Source organism: Xenia sp. Carnegie-2017, unplaced genomic scaffold (genome assembly GCF_021976095.1).
Source record: "Xenia sp. Carnegie-2017 unplaced genomic scaffold, XeniaSp_v1 HiC_scaffold_13, whole genome shotgun sequence".
In the NCBI taxonomy this organism is placed as follows: domain Eukaryota; kingdom Metazoa; phylum Cnidaria; class Anthozoa; order Malacalcyonacea; family Xeniidae; genus Xenia; species Xenia sp. Carnegie-2017.
Window position 1 is genome coordinate 2,970,460 of NW_025813436.1, and position 20,631 is coordinate 2,991,090.

At 35.8% G+C, this 20,631-nt stretch overlaps 2 protein-coding genes across 2 annotated transcripts in view; one reads left to right on the forward strand and one right to left on the reverse strand.

Moving 5' to 3' along the window:
* The first annotated feature begins 5,214 nt into the window (after positions 1-5,214).
* Positions 5,215-8,288, forward strand: LOC124456381. Its single transcript, XM_047006844.1, has 2 exons — positions 5,215-5,411; positions 7,045-8,288. Exons 1-2 carry the CDS (start codon positions 5,215-5,217, stop codon positions 8,087-8,089), a joined length of 1,242 nt encoding a protein of 413 aa, XP_046862800.1. The 3' UTR covers positions 8,090-8,288.
* Positions 8,289-15,299: 7,011 nt separating this feature from the next.
* The window catches only part of LOC124449482 (regulator of nonsense transcripts 1-like), a 29,880-nt gene continuing 24,548 nt past the window's right edge, over positions 15,300-20,631 (reverse strand). Inside the window, exons 26-28 of the mRNA XM_047000407.1 lie at positions 18,356-18,505; positions 17,832-17,933; positions 15,300-16,435 (exon numbers count right to left, since the gene is read on the reverse strand). Coding sequence (XP_046856363.1) covers positions 16,295-16,435; positions 17,832-17,933; positions 18,356-18,505 — 393 coding nt within the window. The 3' untranslated portion in view covers positions 15,300-16,294. The remainder of the gene's footprint in view (positions 16,436-17,831; positions 17,934-18,355; positions 18,506-20,631) is intronic.

A 20,631-nucleotide genomic window follows, 5' to 3' on the forward strand; every position in this document is an offset into this window, starting at 1 on the left:
ATGTGAATAACAACTCGAAACAAAGTGTTATTAAATGTACCAATCTTCCATGGACTTCATTGCAGATGAAATTTTGGTGACAGTATTAGGATTCTGTAATAATTCCACATTTTTTAAGAAGCAGCAGCATCATATAATCTCCAGTTTGTTTCAAAGCTATGCAGGTCGACATTGTACCATCTCAATTTTTTGGCGTTATAAAGCCAAGAAGACAAACTTTTTAGGATTAAATATCTTTGCCAATCGTTCTGTCCCTTTCATGAAAATTTTGCTCGAATCAAAGTTTGTAGAACCATAAGCTAACACTGGGTTAAAATTGCGTTGTTCAAAGTAGAGTTAAGCGCTGGGTTAACTAACCCTGCATGCAGTTATATTCAAAAGATAACCAAATCACACTAACTGACTCGATAAAGTTTTTTAAGTATGCCTCTTTACAATTTACCGCAAACTTTTGGGTTGAATTTGTCGATGTATTCGAAAGAGATTTCCCATTTAAATTTAACACACGAGTTAAAAAGTACATCGGGTAAGGTTTTGTTCTCGTATGTATCGTAAAAAATTTGAGATGAAGCACCACCTACAAAATATTTGGTGATTGCATGACGTGACAACATGATATGTAAAAACTACACTCCATTTTACTGAGGGAAGCAGCTGGTTTATAAGCTCAACAAAAACAGTTAATAGTGCCAATTTATCGTCAGATCGCAACATTAAATTCTTTTATCCTGAATGTTTGTCTTATTGTATTCACATTATTGTGCATGTTGATTTCTCCGTATTGTTATCATCCGTGTAAAATTTAATTTATCATAAGTCCATTTTACACGACATAAACTAACTTAGGTTCAACCAAGATTCAAATTCACATGGGTTACTTTTTCGCGTATACTGAACTCTAAAACCTATGTTCATCCTGGGTGTAACTCAACTCATATTAAAAAGTGGCTAGAATGAATCAACCCCTCGTCGAACCTGGGTTAATAGTGTTAACACGCAAAAAAACATACATAGGTACATTTAACCTGGGTTGAACCCAGATTAGTTGATATCTTATGAATTAGGCTCTAGTTTATATCTACTAACTATAGTTAGTTGCTTTTACTTATAATGTATGATGGACTCATGTACGATTCATGTACAATAAAGAGTAGCTACAAACGTAATATAGGAAATTCAATATCAACTTTATTTGCGACATACAGTCGAACCTCCCGTAAGCAGACACCTTCGGGACCACGACCTGGTGCCCGCTTACGGGAGGGGTCAGCTTACGGGAGGTGTGATTACAACGCTTTAAAGTCTCATATGACTCCTTAGTGACGTAGTCCATTGACAAAATAGAATTTAAAAATTAAACGAGACTTACCTGTAATTTGAAGTTTGATTGTAACTCATGAGTTATTGGACAAGAAAACTAAGGATTCATATGAGATATGCGCACGCAGATCGAGGAATTAGTTTTCAACGCAGCGTGTGATTTCAACATCATTCACAAAAATAGGGTGGGTGCAATTAGATTTAATATACACCAAGTAATGTTTGGTGTTCCACAAATTTAATAATGGGTGGGTGACTCCTTAGTTTCCTTGTCTAATAACTCATAGAATTACAATCAAACTTTTAACTTACAGGTAAGTCTCGTTTAATTTTTAAATTTATCAATAATATTCTCAAACATGTACATTTGATAAACTTTAACAACAGTTCCTGGATGATCTTTGGAAAAACTTTTTAGTAAGCAGCCGAAGTCAGCTTTTGTTAGTTATGGTTTATAATATTTTCAAAACTTTGAAGCATTGGTCCATCCCACCTCTTCCATAACTACCTCAATTGAAACTGATGCTTTATTCACACCGGCAGATGACTTTCTTCTTTTGCGTTGTATCGAGAAACCCTTTATTCCACACAGCTTTATAATCAAGCCATCTCAAAATAGACTCTGTGTTTTCCATGGTATTGAAAACTATTTAAAACATGTTTCGAATTACCTCTAATAATTTTAGTTCTTTTAATGTACTCAATACGGAGTTTGATTATCTGCATCTGGTTTACATAATAACTATTAAAAGCTTTAAATGGTCAAATGAGTATATATACTTTTTATCCTTCCAAGACATATTATCAAGTGATAATTTTTCAAGGATTTGGCACATTTGTGCAAGAATAAAATCCAACACTATGATCAGTTTGTGTTAGCTTTTTTCATTTCAAAGTTTCATTTTCCTGAAAATTTTTAAGTAATCTATCACTATTCGCACATACCAGGGTCTGTTGTACCTTGGTAAGGATTGACGATTTTCAAACACTTCTTTCCAGAGTCTGCAAGCCAATCGTTGTGTCCCAAAAATTTATCTACTGATAAAGCTATTACCAATAATAGCACACTCCTTTTCATATTAAGAGCAACAAATTTCCTTAATCCTTTATTTAATCATATCAGTTTTCGTTTGATATTTGCAATACCTATCTCACCAAACAAGAAGTTGGCAAAAATTAAAAATGATAATCCAGCTATGATTGATAGAAAGCTTTTCCTGCAATTGCTTCCGGATCTAGGATGTATGAAATGTATGCCTCAACTTGGACATTAATTCTGGAGGCAAAGAGGTCAATGTTTGTCTTAACATTTAGATTAGTAAAAGCACTATAAAATGTTTCTATTCAGGCAGCACTTATTGGTTCATCTGGCTTTTTGAGACTCACAGTCTGCATGATTATTTTCCTTGAGGGGTACATGGGCAACTGTGATGCATACCTCATTAAAAATGTGACACTACCATATAATTTTGATAAGATTGTTAAATAATGGAGAATGACTTCTTCCCATTCTATTAAGTGAGTTCTGCACAGTGGTGCTATCAACTAGTACCTTGACATGCATTTTTGAAGCAGATTTTTATGGTAACATGAGTCGAAAATACCCAGCCAGTATTTCTGAGTATTTGATATAATGTTCACTCCTCCAGTTTGCATGCTATTTATGACTCGCCACCAACCCACTGCGGACATAACCATGTGGGTCTGGTCTATACATCAGATTGTTAGATATTTCTGATATTTCTACATTTTATTTCTACCATTGCAGCTCTTTTTTCCACTAGGGCACAACTGCATGGGGTTAGCATAGTTCCCTTTTCTATAATTTAGGGCTTGAGCTATCTCAGTCTCACCCTCTGTAATCTAAAAGTACAAGAGCCCATATATTACCTAAAGGAATGTGGACATGATAAACCCAATAACCTGGGAAACCTCTGATAAGAGATATTCTACCACCAAGTATGTGAGTAACAGCCAACTTCAGATTTTTTGCTTTCTCTAGTCTAAATGCATGAAACAGCCATAATTATTTAGTTTAGAATGAATACAAAATATTCAATGATTTGTAATATTTTTGTATCTAATAGCGTCGAGTCAACGCATTTATAGCTAACACATTGTGTCGCTAAGAAATGCCAATGCATCATTATTCATTGTGAAATTTGTGATCAAGTTGATCAATTTTTTTTCTGCCGTCTGGCAATTCTTTACTGCGCATTAGTACTAATTTATCAGTCGCAAGTGTTTTTGAGTGTTAACAGTGCGGATGTAGTTGTGTTTTTATGGTCAGATTTGTCCCATATTTCAGCGTTAAAGCTAGGAACAAAAAATTTACACTGTTTCTACGTCTGGAGTATTCATCCCATTTTTCTTTTTGCTTTGCTTCTGGCAGTTTTGTTGATCATAGTTTGTTGACAATATTAGCAAGTTGCTCGTTATATTGTCTACAACGTCCTCTTCTTGCTCAAAAATCGTGTAAGATTTTTTAAAGCAAGGCGGCGTCGTGTTTCTGCGACGCTCATATTGCCTTCATTTGCCGAGTCGGCATCACGTTCATTTCGTCGCTGCAATTCCTTTGCATTATAGTAAATCTAAGTTTTTCTACTTCAATTTGTGAAGTCCGACGTTTTTACTCGGTCCTTCTTTTATGATACGTTTCTGACTATTCGATTTTAGTCGTTTAATGGAACAATCCATGTTAGGTTTTATCGTGACATTTACTATCTCCACTTTGTCGACAAGATTAGCCAGCACTTCTGGCATGGACTTCCCTGTTGTCGCTTCATTCATACCGCTTGGCTCGTCTTCCAACAACCATCTTCCAATTCGTCATTCGATGTAATTTTCTTTTATCTTTCGTTGCTATTTTATTCGGTTTAAGAAAACTAACAACCGTACAATCGAGAACTACGCGGGCAACTGATTCCTCGATCTGCGTGCGCATATCTCATATGACTCCTTAGTGACGTAGTCGAATGACGAAATACAATTGATTCCCCTTGAACGTATAAACGCGTGGAATCTCAAGTCCGTACCCAGCTCCGCGATTTATTCGTTTTCCATTTACTGTAGCACTTGAAGAGTTTGATGCACGCTTCAAAAATTTGCTCACGTACTTAGCCATGTTTTTGAGTATATGACCAACAATATCAACACTTTCATTAACTGTATTGACATGAAATACGACGTTGGTTTCTGTTGATCCCTGTGATGATTTAACAATTGCCACAGCGTTTGAATCTTTTTTTTTCTGGTTCCCATCTTAACTCATATTTTTCGTTTATTTTTGGTTCCCAAATACCCATTTATTCATGGTATACTCGTATGAATGATTCTACGTTAATGCAAGTGTCCATTTTTTCCGTGCATGTGTTTATAACACCTTGTCAAGATTACACGTGTACAGACCTAATACGCGTGTAATATATCATCACAGACAATCTGTTTAAACATCAACAAAATATACGCTGAGAAGAAGGTTCATCATGTCCTGCACTGTTTGCAGAGCAGCGACATCTTATGTATGTATATTTTGTGAACAGCCTGTGTGCAACAAATCGACATCGTGTTCTCGTTTTGCTCCAGAAAACGTCAAAAGGATGGGTGGCTGGTTTCAAAGTGGCTTCATGTCGAAAATGGTGGGAGGAAGTTGAACAGCACCAACAAATAAAATTAACAGCGCAAAAGGCCACTAAAAATACAAAAAACGAGAAGCACAAAAACTAAGATGTTAGCTCATCTCAAAGCTCGCACTTTTTCAACAATTCTCAAGAATAAAGAATCCATTCAAGATGAGACAAGTCGTGTAGCTAGTCAGGCTATTCGGAAAAGGCAAAATCCACAGAAATTTTCAGACATAAACGAAGAGAATCTAATGTTCTTGTGAGTGGTCCCATGCTGCAAGAGGAAGCAAAACTCATTGCCCAACATCTTAGTGATAATGAATTTCAAAGTTCAAACGGATGGCTTGAGAAATGGAAGAAAAGGTACAATATCAAGGAAATGAGAATCACTGGTGAGGACGGTGATGTCAGTGAAGAAACGCTTAATAGCTGGCAGGAGCGTGTCAGGGAGTTGACAAAGGGATATGTGTATGAAAGTGTGTAGCATATGCAGGGGCGGATCTAGAGTATGTCAAATCCGTCGCGCGACTGACGTTTGAAATTCAAAAATTACCTATTCATATTAATTAAAAACATTAATTATTATTACTTTATTATCGCATTTACTTTGTGATAAAAATCCAGCTTTATTTATTATTGAAAACTAATGACTAATCCAACGAATATCTCGTTGGTAACCAGATTAGTTGAATTTTAATTGACCTGGAATAACCTACTGATAAGCGGGGTGGCTTGACTGGTTCGACGGATAAAGGAGTCTATGAACGCCAAAAACGCTTATTTTATTGGTCAATGGCCAGATCAGTGGACAGTCTGGAATGGTCTCGACTGATATAGGGGTGGCCGGACGTATAAGGGAGTCCAATTGCTATCTTACAATTGGTTCATTTGAATTTTTGTTTTATTGTGATTGGTTCGACGGATTTCGACTGATAACCAACTGAACTAACATAGTCAAGCTCACTGTCTGAATTGAATGTTTGATCGTTTCATAGTAATTTTTATAAGCATGATAGAAACTAAACTACAATCAGATGGAATTTATGGAAATCTTTTACAAATTCATATATTGACATGAATGCTGCTGTCCAAACCGTGAATTTTTTCAAGAGGGTGAAAAATTTATGGATAAATTGTAAATGCTTGGCAAAGACGATCTCGCGAGCGACATTTCAGTCATTGATGTTCAAAAGAAAGCCAACATTGTTTTGAGTTTTATCAGCAGAAATTTACATCCAAAATCGTAAGTAAAGGACAACTGAAGTGTATGCATGAATGTAATATATCAAAGTCAATTTATGCGAGTGTGTGATGCGATTTATGTCAATATGGCGTATGGTAAGCAGATTGATGCTTCTAAAATTGTTGTTGCCGACGGACTTTTATATGGAAAGCCATAGTGGACAAAAGTAGTCGAGAATTTTTTGGAGTCGAGTTTTTTTTTTTTACAGTCGAGAATTTTTTTTTACAGTCGAGATTTTTTTTTACAGTCGAGATTTTTTTTTACAGTCGAGATTTTTTACAATCGAGATTTTTTACAGTCGAGATTTTTTATAGTCGAGAATTTTTTACAGTCGAGAATTTTTTACAGTCGAGAATTTTTTTACAGTCGAGATTTTTTACAGTCGAGATTTTTTTTTACAGTCGAGATTTTTTTACAGTCGAGATTTTTTTTTACAGTCGAGAAGTTTTTTGCAGTGTCAAGAATTTTTTGGCAATTAAAAATCAAAAACTAAGTCTGATTATAAACTTTGAGAAAGATAACGAAACTTTTTCATTTCATTACTGTGGTTTTATTAGAAATGTCAAACGTCTCAAGAGCTGTCGACGAAGATTTAGAAAATTTGTTATTATCGATACAACACTGTATAGAACGTATAGATAGGAACGATATTCTTGGTAACTTCAATTTTTTAGAACATTTATGTGATCGCCTTGAAGGACATATTCGAATAATAATGGCCATCTCCTTAGTCCTTAGAAATCAACAACATCCCATATCGCCGCTCATAGCAAACTTACTCAATATATTAAGAGAAAAACTTTAATTTCTGCGAACACAGATTACTTTATGTAATGAGGAAGTTGCGATACGTTGTAGAATTCCAGTCCCGCAAGAAGCAAGCTCTGGAGGCAGACGTAGATACATTGTTACAGCAGACCAAATTGAAGAATTACGCAGTACGGGTACGAATTGGAAAGCCATTGCCAGTTGCCTTGGAGTGAGTGCCAAAACTCTTTACAGAAGAAGAATAGACTATGGTATAGCAAACACTTACTGTGACATAACAGAACAAGAGCTTGAACGATACATTAGAGATATTTTAAGATTGACACCCTTCTCTGGCGAAACTTACGTAAGAGGAGCTTTACGTGGTCGGGGTATTCATATCCAAAGGTGGAGAGTTAGGGAAGCATTAGAAACTATTGACCCTATTAACCGTGCCATAAGACGAAGATACGCTATACAAAGGCGGGTGTACAATGTGAGGAAACCAAATCATCTCTGGCACATTGACTCCAATCACAAACTCATCACTTGGAGATTTGTCCTGCATGGTTGCATCGACGGCTATAGCAGAACTATTATTTATTTGAAATGCTTCACGAACAATCTTGCGCATACTGTTTTGCAATGTTTTGTCAATGGTGCACAAAGATTTGGGATTCCATCTCGCGTACGTGGCGATAGGGGGGTGGAAAATGTACACGTTGCACGGTTTATGATAGCTAATAGAGGTCTAAACAGAGGAAGCTTCATAGCCGGACGCAGCGTGCATAACCAAAGAATTGAGCGCCTTTGGGCGGAGGTGAATAGAGTGAGTTCCTCCTATTATAAAGATCTATTCCAATTTATGGAGGAAAGCGAGCTTCTTGATGCGCACGATGAAATCGATTTGTATGCTCTGCACCATGTTTACATTCCTGCAATACAAGCCTCACTCAATGAGTTTGTCAACCAATGGAATCATCATGGACTTCGAACTATGCGGAGTATGTCGCCCCTAGCACTATGGCGTTCTGAGCTTAATGAAACTGATTTAACAGACGTTAATATGGATAATGTAAATTTATATGGCATTGATCCTGATGGCGCGGTAGGTGATATCGAAACGGACAATATGGTTGTTGTCCCTGAAAATTAAGTTGAGTTGACCGAAGATCATGTCAATGAAATACGCCGCCTTGTTCCGGAACCTTTAAGTGATGACGGCAATCACGGAATTCACCACTACCTCACAGTTCGTCAATATTTGCAAAATATTTTTCAGGAACAATAGAAACTATTTAATGAAAGATTATTAGAATGAATTGAGCCTTAAAAATATACCATTTTATCAACAATCGTCGTAACTGCATTTCACATATTAGAACACAAACATATTGAACATATTAAAATTGATAACAGAACACTATAACAGAACATATTTGAACATATTAAAACTCTTGATAACAGAACACTATAACAGAACATATTTGAACACATTAAAACTCTTGATAATAGAACACTATAACAGAACAGTTTTATACGTACGTATACAGTATAGTATAACTTCAACCACAACATTGTTGTTTAATTGTTCGTCTTTATCCATTATCTATTAAACTATGTAAAATGACCATGCAGCTTCTCGTCGAAAAATGTTATTGAATTCCTCGGACAGTTCGTTGTATGACTGGTAAGTTGATGGTATTATCAGTAGAGGAGCACATGTGTGCGCAACAGGTCGACGTGCGTTTCCTGATTCATCACTAAATGCAACCTCGATTGAATCAACTGCAATGATGTTGCTACCAGTAACATAATGGAGAAAAACACTAATAACGTTGTCGTCAAGAGATTTAACAAACCGCTTTAAATGAGAGAAGCATTCCCGTTCGGCATCAGAGGCTGGGCTTGAAATAAAAAGCTTGCAAACCTTTTTCTGGTTTGGCTTTTTTGCTTCATAAAAACTCAGCAAACTCTCAACAGTTTCAAATTGCTTAAAACCTTTCAGTTGCTTCAGGATCGGTAACCATGCATTAGCCACGTATTTTGGACGCTGTATTATTTCTTGATGAGCTAACTCCTCAATAATTTTTGGCATCGAGCTCTTTTTAATCACCCTGCGGCACTTAAAACTTGAAAGCACGTCAGCTACATCTTCGTCCAATGACGGGTCGGGGCCTTCATCACTGATACTTCTTTTTAAAGTGTCACTTTCGTCCTTTGATATATATTGATGAAAAGACTCTACTAGCCAATCCTTAGGAATCGCGTCCTCCGAAAAAAGACAGGAAGCAATAAATGCACTGGACAAAGTAACAGGAAAATATCCAAAGTTAATAAATCCTGCAACAAGAATACGAGTAATACTTTTCCATTCACTCTGTTGGTAGTCACGACGTATAGCTGGGACTTTTTCGGAAGCACCAGTAGCCAGTGAGTTATAAAACTCTCTCCAAAATATGCTAAGCGCCTCTCGTTTTACACCAGAACCTCTTCCGTTTTCGATATCTCCTGCTTCGTCGATAAATACAATCTCTAGGCAACACGACAAAATACTTTCGTCCTTGAACGCAATAATCATGTCTGCTAACACATTGTGGCGGTTGATGGCGATTTCCTTAACCAAACGATTGTCTTCATGAAGCTGATTACCACTGTACAATTCACCATCTGCATCAATATTTACGTCTCCATCATCTTTCAAATCAAATAATATAGCACTTTTTACAATCACAAAAAAACAAAGATTTTTATCAGGCATAAGTAACAAATTTATTTTTATAACACTTTTGGTAAAAGTGAGTGATTGATGTCTGCAGATAAAATTTATCACAGTTTAATAAAATTAATAGTAGTACTAATAATAACAATAATAATGCAAGGACTAATAAGGATACTGATGGATAAATGCTAGGGTACTTGGGATACAATTAAAGATAACAGACAAAAAATATTCAACTAGTTTGTATAGTTTCTTTGGCATACTCTATATAAATAAAAATAAAAATAATACTGATGATGATGATGATGATGATGATGATGATGATGATGAATATTGTGGAAGACTTAAGGAAGATATAAGGATACATTTAACTATTTGTATTTCAAACAACATGGTTTTAGCGGTTTAATTGTTTTTATTATAAACTATTTAATGTAGTTGTGATTATTTGATTCTTTAACTGGGTCAATAACTTTAACAATGTCTGACTCATTTTATTTTCATACGCATGTAAACATCAGTTACCTTGTAAATCAAATGGTTCTTCCAAGTTTGTTTCAAACAATTCACACTGGTTGTTTTGCATTTCAGTAGAAGGTTCAGTATTGGTCATATCTGCATCAGCATCATCAAGCTGCTTATCATTAATGGCTTCATGTTGCTTCAAGGCTTCATCTATGACCACAGTAGCTTGATTTGTTTCTCCAAATTGAACTTGATTTGCTTGACAAATTACAATATATGAATAAGTGTTTATGACAAATACTGAAATATAGACATTACACAATTTTGCTCCTTTCAATGTATAAAAAGCTCTATATTATATATTTTAATCTTTTTTCATCTCAAGAACACATATATATACTGCTATAATTATATATATACTAATTATTTATATAATTAATATATATACTACTGAATTTTCATAAGATTTTACTAAAACAATAAAAAGAATATTTTCTCAAATCCCACCTTGAAAATTGTTAGTTAAGATTTCATTAAGACTTGAATCATTTGATAGCCTCCATAATTCATCATCCTCAACATCGTCAAACACATTTTCTGGAAGACCTTTACCTTTTTTATTTGTAGGCTGATTTAGGGTTTGTCTACATGGCCTAATATAAACTGGTTTGTTGTTGCTAAAGATTCTGTTGATTACAGAACCACTCTTTGTGAAATTCAAACGCACTGATGATGTGTCCATTTTCCTGCAGAAAAACTTTTCCTCCTTGACGAGGTACATTCTTGTCATCTGGACCTGATAGTGAGATAAGATCACGGGAGAATGGCCCAGTACTAACTTTTTTCGATTTAGAACATTTTCTCCGACGATTTGATCTCATAGTTGACCGTTGGTCACCGAAATATCTTCTGGTATTGTAGGAAGGAGTTGCCAGATGTGAAGAGGAAGCTGTGACGGATGCATGATTTGTGCAGTGCGACTGCGTTGTATTACTTGGTTGATTTACTTCCATACCTGATGATGATGAATGTTGTCCAAACATCTTTCTTACTTCATTCTCAACCGAGTCGTGAACTTCAACACTAGCATAGTTATTGGAAGATGCCTCGGTACTTGCCAAGGCATCCGACAATTCTTCGATACGGTTAAATATTTGCGAAAGTATCTCTTTTGCGCCTGATGAAGATTCAGTCGCCATATTGTTTTTAATGCGCCTATAAACGCGGAAAAAATTGTTGCGAAAAAAATGTCGACTGTAAAAAAAAAATTCTCGACTGTAAAAAAAAATCTCGACTGTAAAAAAAATTCTCGACTGTAAAAAAAAATTCTCGACTGTAAAAAAAAAACTCGACTCCAAAAAAATTCTCGACTACTTTTGCCCACTATGGCTTTCCATACTTTTAGCTATGATTTCTTTAGTGCTTGGGGAATCGTGGCCGTTATATGGCAGCGAAATCATATATTCCTGCAAATATATTTCAATGGACAAAAAATCTGTAGCCATAAGGCGCCATACTATTATTTACTTTATCATAAACCAATGTTTGGGGCTTTTCAGTTTATGATCATTGATCATTCAATCATTGGACAGTTATACTACACATTGTTTAAGATTTGAGAAAACTAACATTGATTACATGAGAAGCTGTTTACTATAACCTGTGATTTTGAGTCTTCTGATCCATGAAGCTTTTTATTTTGACAATTTGACTGGAATCGTATTAAACCTGAGTATTTCAAATACATGAAATGTTGTCCCATGTCACATATTGTCCCCTTTTCTAACTGAACACCACATGTAGAGATGTAAAGGTCGGTTAATCTAGGGCTCATACCAGATTGTCTGCCATAAATTCCAAAGGGCTATTGATGTATGAAAAGCATTTTCTATAAAGTAAAAATGTCTTCCTATGTATGCAGATAAACCTTGAAATTTGGCAAAACAGCAAACTATTTTTCATGATCACTAGGTAATTTTTCTGATGATCATTATAATTTCTAAACTAAATTATTTCAGATTTACATTTAAACAAGCTTTGATCTTATGAAAAGATATTTATCATAACCAGTAAGCATGACACATGAACCAATTTTAACATTTATGTAATTGCAAAATTAAAGACATGTTGGTTACATTCTGTTTGTATTTGCAAATACAATGCTACTAGTGATTGCTATATAGCACACCTTGCATATACTTACAGAAGATAATAGTCTAGTGAAATGCCTAATAAACATTTATGGCATTAAATTGTCCTTAACTGCAAATTTTCACTCTGATAATTTTTGCTTAATCTTTGGCAGAAAAAAAATTTTTAGTTTTTTCTCATAAGGTGAATTTGCTGGGACTGATATGGAGATGGGTGAAGGGTTACAATAAACTTACATGGTTTGAAGTCTGAGCTTTTCTATATGTATGAACTGTCACTTGTAGTACCAAATTTCTAACTTAACTCATTACATAGAGGTTTAAATGGGGGTCTCTAGGGGGGTCTATGCCTGACAACTTGGTAGAAATTTTTAAAAACTATATCTGTTTTTGAATAGCATTATTGTAAAATGAATTTTACGTTCCTAGACATGTTAATGAGCCATATATTTGGCATGATAATGAGCCTAAATATTTGGCAAAACATTCAAGTATTGTTCACTTCATTTTTTTTTGAAAAACACGTAAGCAAAATGTGTTGTTTTTACGCAAAAACGATGCCCACAAAATACATTTTGTATTGCTCCTAAACGCTGAAAATGGCATTTTCAAGGCTCTGAAATTCAAAATTTCTCAGGGGAGAATGCCTCAGACCCCCCCAGGTGCGTAGCGCCTTCGACGTTTTATGACTGATGTTTGAAAAATCCTAGATCCGCCCCTGAGCATATGGACGAGACTGCTCAGTTCTGGAAAGCGCTTCCAGAAAAGTCTTTCTGACGCTGGAAAAAGATGTCGAGGAGGAGAAAAAGCAAAACAACGGTGCACATGGGCATTTTTCGTTAATGCCATTGGCGATAAGAAAAGAGCCTGTTGTAATTGGCAAGAACGAAAAGCCAAAATGCTTTAAGCACTTAAAGGACAAAACTAAACCATGCAAGTGCCGCTATTTCGTTAACTCGAAAGCAGGAATGAAGACTGAGATTATGTGTTGACTAAATTGAATGGACGATTAAAATTAGTCAATTTTAGACAATCATTCTGTTCCTTGACATTTGACAATGCACCCTGTCATCCGCATGAACTTAAGGTCAGTTTTCGAATGTTTCTCTGACCTTTTTGCCAAAAAATACAACATCGAACACACAGCCTCTAGATGCCGGAATAATTGAATTGTGGAAGACTAGACGAAAGTTGCTTCGCTTTGTATATGTAGCAAAGTAGGTCAAGAAAATGCAAGTGTGATTGTGAAGTCTGTTCATCTTCTTCAGGCTATTCAGTGGGGAAAACAAGCTTGGGATGAAATTTACTCTGAGACAATTCAAAAATGTTTTTGCAAAGGTGGGAATGTACCCAGGAAAATTAGGCGATGATGACGATGATGATCCCTTTAAAAGTGAAGAGATGATTAATTTGAATGAGCTAAGCTTGATAATTAGTAATGACTGCTGTGCTGAGCAATACATTGATGCAGACGACTATGTCCCATTCTGCGATAGTTCAATCAACATCGAAGATTCCAACTGGCAACGAGAGAAGACCTTGACAACGACAAAGGCGCCTTTGAACAAGAAGGCGATGATTTCGACGTGCCTTTGAAAGAGCCCGAAATTAAAACAACTACCATAGGAGAAACTGGAGCAGAAAATCTTTTAGATTTCGCGTATTTCAAGGGCAACGAAGAACTTTCCCAAGCTGTACTAAAAGTTAATGACATTCTTACAGACATGTGTGATGCGGGAAGAAAGCGAGTTCTCATCACAAATTTTTTCAAACCATCTTAGTTCAACTAAATAGTCTAATGTCCATAACGGCAATATAGATATTAAATCAGTTATGTTTACATGTTATCTAGAGACACAAAGATTTTATGGTGCAGTTTTTGACTTAATACTAGCTATCAAAGTATATTTATCATTCAAAACATTAAAAGAATTGATTACAAATCGCTGTGTTACATAAATAAAAAAACTCTAAAAATCTGTTTGGGGTCCTCCAAAACAAAGTGTGCCAACCAAGTTACTAGGCAATTTGTAAAATATGTGCGAAATTCGTTTTAATATAGATGCAAAACCAGGACAGTTCTGGACAGTTGCAAAACCATCACGTTCAAGCCAATCGATTGTCACAGCCCGATAATGTTTATACCACTTATAATAGAAGACCAGGCTCTCCACAGCCACAAACAGGTCACCCTCAAAGAACTAGACACACCAAGACCTGGACATCTACTGACCGCAACAACCTGGGCACCTACTGACGCCAAGATACCCACAATATCCGCAAGGACTTGGATATCCACCAATTCCTCAACCTGGGTATTCAACTACATCTGGGTCCACACTATTTCAAACTGGTGCAATAACACAAAGTGGCACCCTTAAAATTATGAGTTTATATTTTGTAAAGATACAAAAAATGCAAAAACCTGCTTTGGGTCCTTCCTAGTAAGATTCGGTCTTAAAGTGGCATTTGGCAACCGGACTACAAACAATAACGACAATTGAAGATCGAAGAACATATTTGTAAAATGCGATGAGAAAAGAAGTATCTTCAACAACAATAAGACAACGACTTCTGGCAAGAGGCTACAAACTTTCCAGTTGGTGTAAGTATGCTAAGAGCTGGTCAGATTGGGCTATGGAAAAGTGCAGTTTTCAGATTAATCAATTGTTGAAGCCAATCATCGAAAAAAAATTGTCAAACATGGGCTGTCATTCAGAATGTTTTGTTTATCATCGAGGATTGCTTGGAAACAATAAAGAAGAAGTTATAGATGAATTACAACAATCATTATCGACAAATGGGTTGACACTGATGGCCATTACACCGAACCAAGATTTTTTAACGACTCAGCGACATGTGTGTGTGTTGTAGGGGAGAGGGTATATAGCCACCATGTCTCCACGTTCCGCGTTCTCATCATAGTTCACGCGACACGGCATTGCCCGAAGAACTTTTTATCATGCGCAAAGTCTGTCAAAGGTATTAAAAGAGTCCCCCCCCCGCCGAATGAATAATAAAGACGACTATTAATCGAGATGCAACTTTAATGTTTCAATCAAAAAATTGAATGCATTGTTTACATTTTTATTAATACAGTTACTTTAAATAGCATTAATACAAGTCTTGTGCAACTAGATCAAGTAACTTTATTGTGATATGCACGATCGAGACTAGCTCCAAACGCCATGTTCAAGCTTTCAAAATAACTTTTAAGCGAACAAAAAAACATAACATTGAAATATTTCAGGATTCTTCCACACAAGTTACATGACGCACTAGGATATCCTTGTCATGGACATAAAAAACTCTCTGGTATAAAATAGCAGATTAAAAGAAAAAAATAAAAGCATCAAACATGTCGGATTACCCGTGGGGATAATTTTCTTTTAAACAAATCTTTACCAAAATGCACATTATAGTTCTATTGCTCAGTCTCGATCGATGAACTCCGGTTGTCCATTAGTTACGATGCTAATAAACATCTCGTCAAAGAGTTTTCACATGTCAACGAGCATCATGGTGAATTCTAATAGCAATTACTTTGAAAAACCCAAGAAAATTCACCAATGATTCGTCGCACGCCGCCACTTAACGTAAGAAACTTACACATGAAAACAAAATCACAACAAATCTTTATAGCTATAAAAGTTTGCACAACGATTCTTTACAACACGTGAAAACCTGTTAAATATCATGTGAATTCTCCGTATTTTATCGTCATCGAGAAAAATAGAGAACAACCTGAAATTTACCAAGTTCTACATGCGCAAGCTCATAAAGCTACTGCCTAAAGTTATTAGTACATACTATTTAGCCATTAAAAGGAATTTGAAAAAAAATAGAAACCTGCAACAACTTCTTTTCTCAACGAAAGAACTCAAACTTTAACCTCCAAACCAAGAGGGGGACAACTTTTCCATTATCTTCCATCTCCACAAACCTACCTCTTCCCACCAGGTGGGGCGTGGGAGCCCTGACCTGATGCCCGCGGGAGTGCTCCCGCGTGCCTGCAATCAGGCAATTAGTACTGAGAGGCGTAGTTCGGTTGGCTGAAATCAGGCAGGGAATTCATATAACCCTGGTCGCCCTGATACGTAGAATCCTGAGACAGCACGGCATCGCCTTGGGATTTTAAATGATAATCTTCAGCCAAATAACTGTCCTGTAATGAACAAATACAGACAGATTACAAGGCATATGTTAAATCGGTCATCACCAAATGAATTCTTCATACTCAAAATATTGAGTGAAACACTTGCTCAACTGAAACGGAGATTGTGTAACCACTTTGTGCAACAATTTTCCTTATATCTTAGCAATAACTTAGCTTATGAGAATATGAGAAAACGATACGTATGTTAACGGCTGAAAGGACCGTACTGAAAAAATATTTTCATGACGTCTCAAAAGCGACCAGAGGCCGAGCAAAATATTTTTCATTAAGGACCGACCTAAACAGTAACAATTTTATTTTATTTCTTTCACAATGAAGTATTTCACTTTGTAAAATGGCAGCTGTGAGTTGTTGAGACCAAAAAGTTCACTTTGTCCGGACATTAAAATTCAATCGCACTATGTTAGCTAAATAGCATTTTGCTTCATCCTTACACATTTTGCATGGCTTGTATATCAATTTAGAAACTCCACTTTGTAAACAAATCTATGGCAAAAAATAACATTTTTTGACCACGGTCAATATATCGTAAAAAAGCCGCTGGTGGCTGAAGCCAATCAGATTGCCATCCTTTGCAACATCAGGTCACCGCTAAGACATTTGGAAAAATTCACGCAGTAGATACAACAACGTCACAGAAGTTCAACCGTGTGTTCCAATGTGCCTCAACACTTCAGATTTTGTCTTCGCTAACTAATATACATGAAAAATTTTCTCAATTCTGATTGGTTAAGAGCAGTGCAATTTATCGTAAACACAGGGCAAAAATGCGAAACACCGGGGAATTAATTTTCGAAAAATGTGCTCCTGATTGCTTGCTCAAACAAAGAAGTGATCTAAGAGCCAATCAAAATAAAACATTTGAAAAGCAGGAAAGTTCAATTAATGTAAACAAAGCAAATACAATGGCCGGCATAAGTTTTAAGTAAATTTTCTTTGGCGAACGAGTTTCAAGTTCACCATTTTAAAGATGTTTCTGGATACAAATATGAACACTGCTAAAAGTAGATGACTTGTTCTAGCAGTGTATGTGGAAACTATGGTGTTGTGAAAGTAATATCCGACGGAATTGAAATATACGAGCCAGTCGATATTTATAACTTGCCGGCTGAAATGTACGTACGCTGTAGTTATAAGTCAAGAGAATTGAGAAATTTTTTCACGTATATTATTAATAAGTAATAGCATGGTTTCTCGTGCAATTTGGAAAACAAGCACTCGTCCTTCAGACTTGTGCAATTTTGATAGTCTTTGAAAAACAACTTGTGCATGTTTTTTTTCCCAAATCGCACTCGAAACCATGCTATTGCATATACAAAGCACGCATACTGCGTGCTTTAAAATTACCACAACGATTAACTTATTTATGCCATTTGAATTTTACCTGAGACAACTCCGGTTGTGAGAGTGGTTGTGACGCCATTGGTTGACTCATTGACATACCACCTTGAGTCAATGGCCCTTGGGACAGTGGTTGTGAAGCATCCTGTACACGAAAATTAAGAATTAAAACGAGACCGGTTAACGCAAACTAAAGTTAACTCAATCCATACAAACCCTACCTCTAACCATGACTAGTCATACACATACAAAAGACTACCTTTAACCATGACTAGTCATACACATAAAAAGACCACCTTTAACCATGACTAGTCGTAACACATACAAAAGACTTCCTCTAACCATGACTAGTCATACACATACAAAAGACTACCTTTAACCATGAGCAGTCATACACATACAAAAGACTACCTCTAACCATAACTAGAAATACTCATTCAAAAGACTACCTTAAATCATGAATACTCAAAAATTTTCAAAATTCGACTAAAAAATCGGTTAAACATTCCCACAGTTGATGATTTGAAAGACTATTTTGAACCCATATGGTTACTCCGTTAATCATACCTGACTAGCCTGACTGGTGTTCATATGGGCAGCATAAGGCGTGTGATTAGATTGATGACGATTGCCAGAACCTTGACTACGGTTGCTACGATACTGATTTGGGACATGTTGTTGTCTTACACCTGCCATTGGACGACCTTGCATTGCAGCCTACAATATATGGTGATTCCTCTCATCACAAATTATTAAAACACAGGAAGTGACCTTTCTCGTGCGTCGTAGACGAAATAATTTAAGCCTTTTTACATATCTGCTATACCGGAGATTAGTCAGGCGCGAAAAAGATTCGGATAAGAAAAATCTCTTACAATTATATTAAGTCTCTCCGCCTAGAAAGTCTCTCGCTATTATTCTGAACAAACGATTAGTCCCTAAATAGTTTCAATCACGAATGAATCCAAGATGATTTTGTAGGGAGAGTGCTTTCAGTTGAAATAAGATTTTGATGGCTATTTCATGGAGGTCGCCGTGCCACGTCACTCTTTTTAAATTCTGTTACTCTTATATCATGATTGAGAGATATTTTTTGGATGCGTGCTCCGTCAAACACAAAATCCAATTGCTTTTGCATAATTTTGCTTGATTTGTCAGTGTCTTTTGAGGAAATCTTCCACCCTTCCCAAACCACTCTATCCAAGGCTGGGGGTGTATACGCCTCTTTATCCCTCAAGTACATCCAACTCTGGTTTTAACTGAAAATAATTTGAAGTACTTTTGAAGTGACTTAGGAAGGCTATAACATTTAATTAGAAAGACCTTTTGCTAAAGAATGTGTGTCAACTAAGATACATTTCGCCTTAATTACAGCAATTGAACAAAAATACATCTCGAACGACAACTCCTATAGTTTTGTCCCATTATTGGCTGAACCCAAACATGCAACTAAATTTTAATCAACTCCCCCTTGAAATAATGCGTGTTTTTTTAGGGGCCGATGTTTATTTTGTTTCTTATCAGTAAAAAAACGTGAAAAAATGCTTAGTGTCGTTTTTTGTGTGTAGCCACAGCAAATCACAATATCAAAAACTTGCAGCTTTGCAAGTCATCGCAAACATCAATTTTATTTCGTTTACGTCGAATAATACGTGAAACTTGATGCACCTGTTATGTACACTCTGGTCACAGTGATTTGGTGAGTAAAACAAGAAGGAGATAGGAAATAAACATAATTTCTTGTGAGTCTTAACGCATCACGTAATCTTCACGGTGTAGCTTAACATGAACTCATAATGACAATGCATCAAAACACACAACACATGTTTAATACGGTGCAACGCATTGTTTAAGTATTGCTCGGTTCACTATGGTCACAGTTCTCTGTGTTTTTGTGTTGAATTAAAAACAAAAAGCAATTCAATCTGTTTTTCTTTCGAAACTTAATCACAAATAATATCTTTACCATGAACATTAAGTCGTTATAAAATGAAATCTGAAATGTTTCAGCTGGTCACTTCATTTGTAATGTGCTAAGCCTTTCTGCGTTGAAAGCTTAAACAATCATCAATATTTGTAATCAGTACAAAACTATTTAAAAATACAATGGGAAAATGACCAAACAGCACAGCGCCCATTAGCCCAAAATTGCCAAACATATATATGTATCGCTTCAGTTTAAATGTAAATAAATAACATGTCATATCGTGAGTTGATTGATCGGTTGAGTAAACGACATATTACATATCATACACGCCAGAAAATTATTTTGACAGACAAGCTGTTGACAATTTAGAATTTATACCAAAAAATGTTTTTCAGTAAAAATTTCAATGAATTATATACTTCTAAATACATGTGAATTCATATTTATATCAACTTACGATGTAAGCACGTGAGCTAAGTCGCGTGACATCAAATATATACAGGAGCGTTCGAGAATTGGTGTGAATTTCACAACGATTGCGGTCTTTTTCCATGAAATATAGACATTAAAACGTGTACCCAAGTCCTATAATTTAGAACGCCTTCTACTTTTTCTGTTGTGTGCACCCCTGATTCAGTAAGGGTTATATATACGGTAGTATGTTGTGTAGCAACCCACATGTACTTATTTTTACACATTTTGTGCTTTAACATTAAATGTAACATAATTAGTTTATGCCACAGAAAATATTTTCGAGGAGAAACACATTAAGCAAGAATCGACGACGATCGATCGACAAACAAATACAAGTCTACAAGACGGAACTGAATAAATATGAATGCCATATAAATCATATTTGAATATTCATAGCATTTTGTACAACCTTTTCGTGAATGATTCTTGTCGTTTTAGGTTT

Coding starts and splice junctions, on each gene's coding strand:
- LOC124456381 (XM_047006844.1), top strand. CDS start 5,215: ATGCTGCAAGAGGAAGCAAAACTCATTGCCCAACATCTTAGTGATAAT. Junction 5,412..7,044: donor GAGTTGACAAAGGGATATGT/GTATGAAAGTGT, acceptor GATACGTTGTAG/AATTCCAGTCCCGCAAGAAG.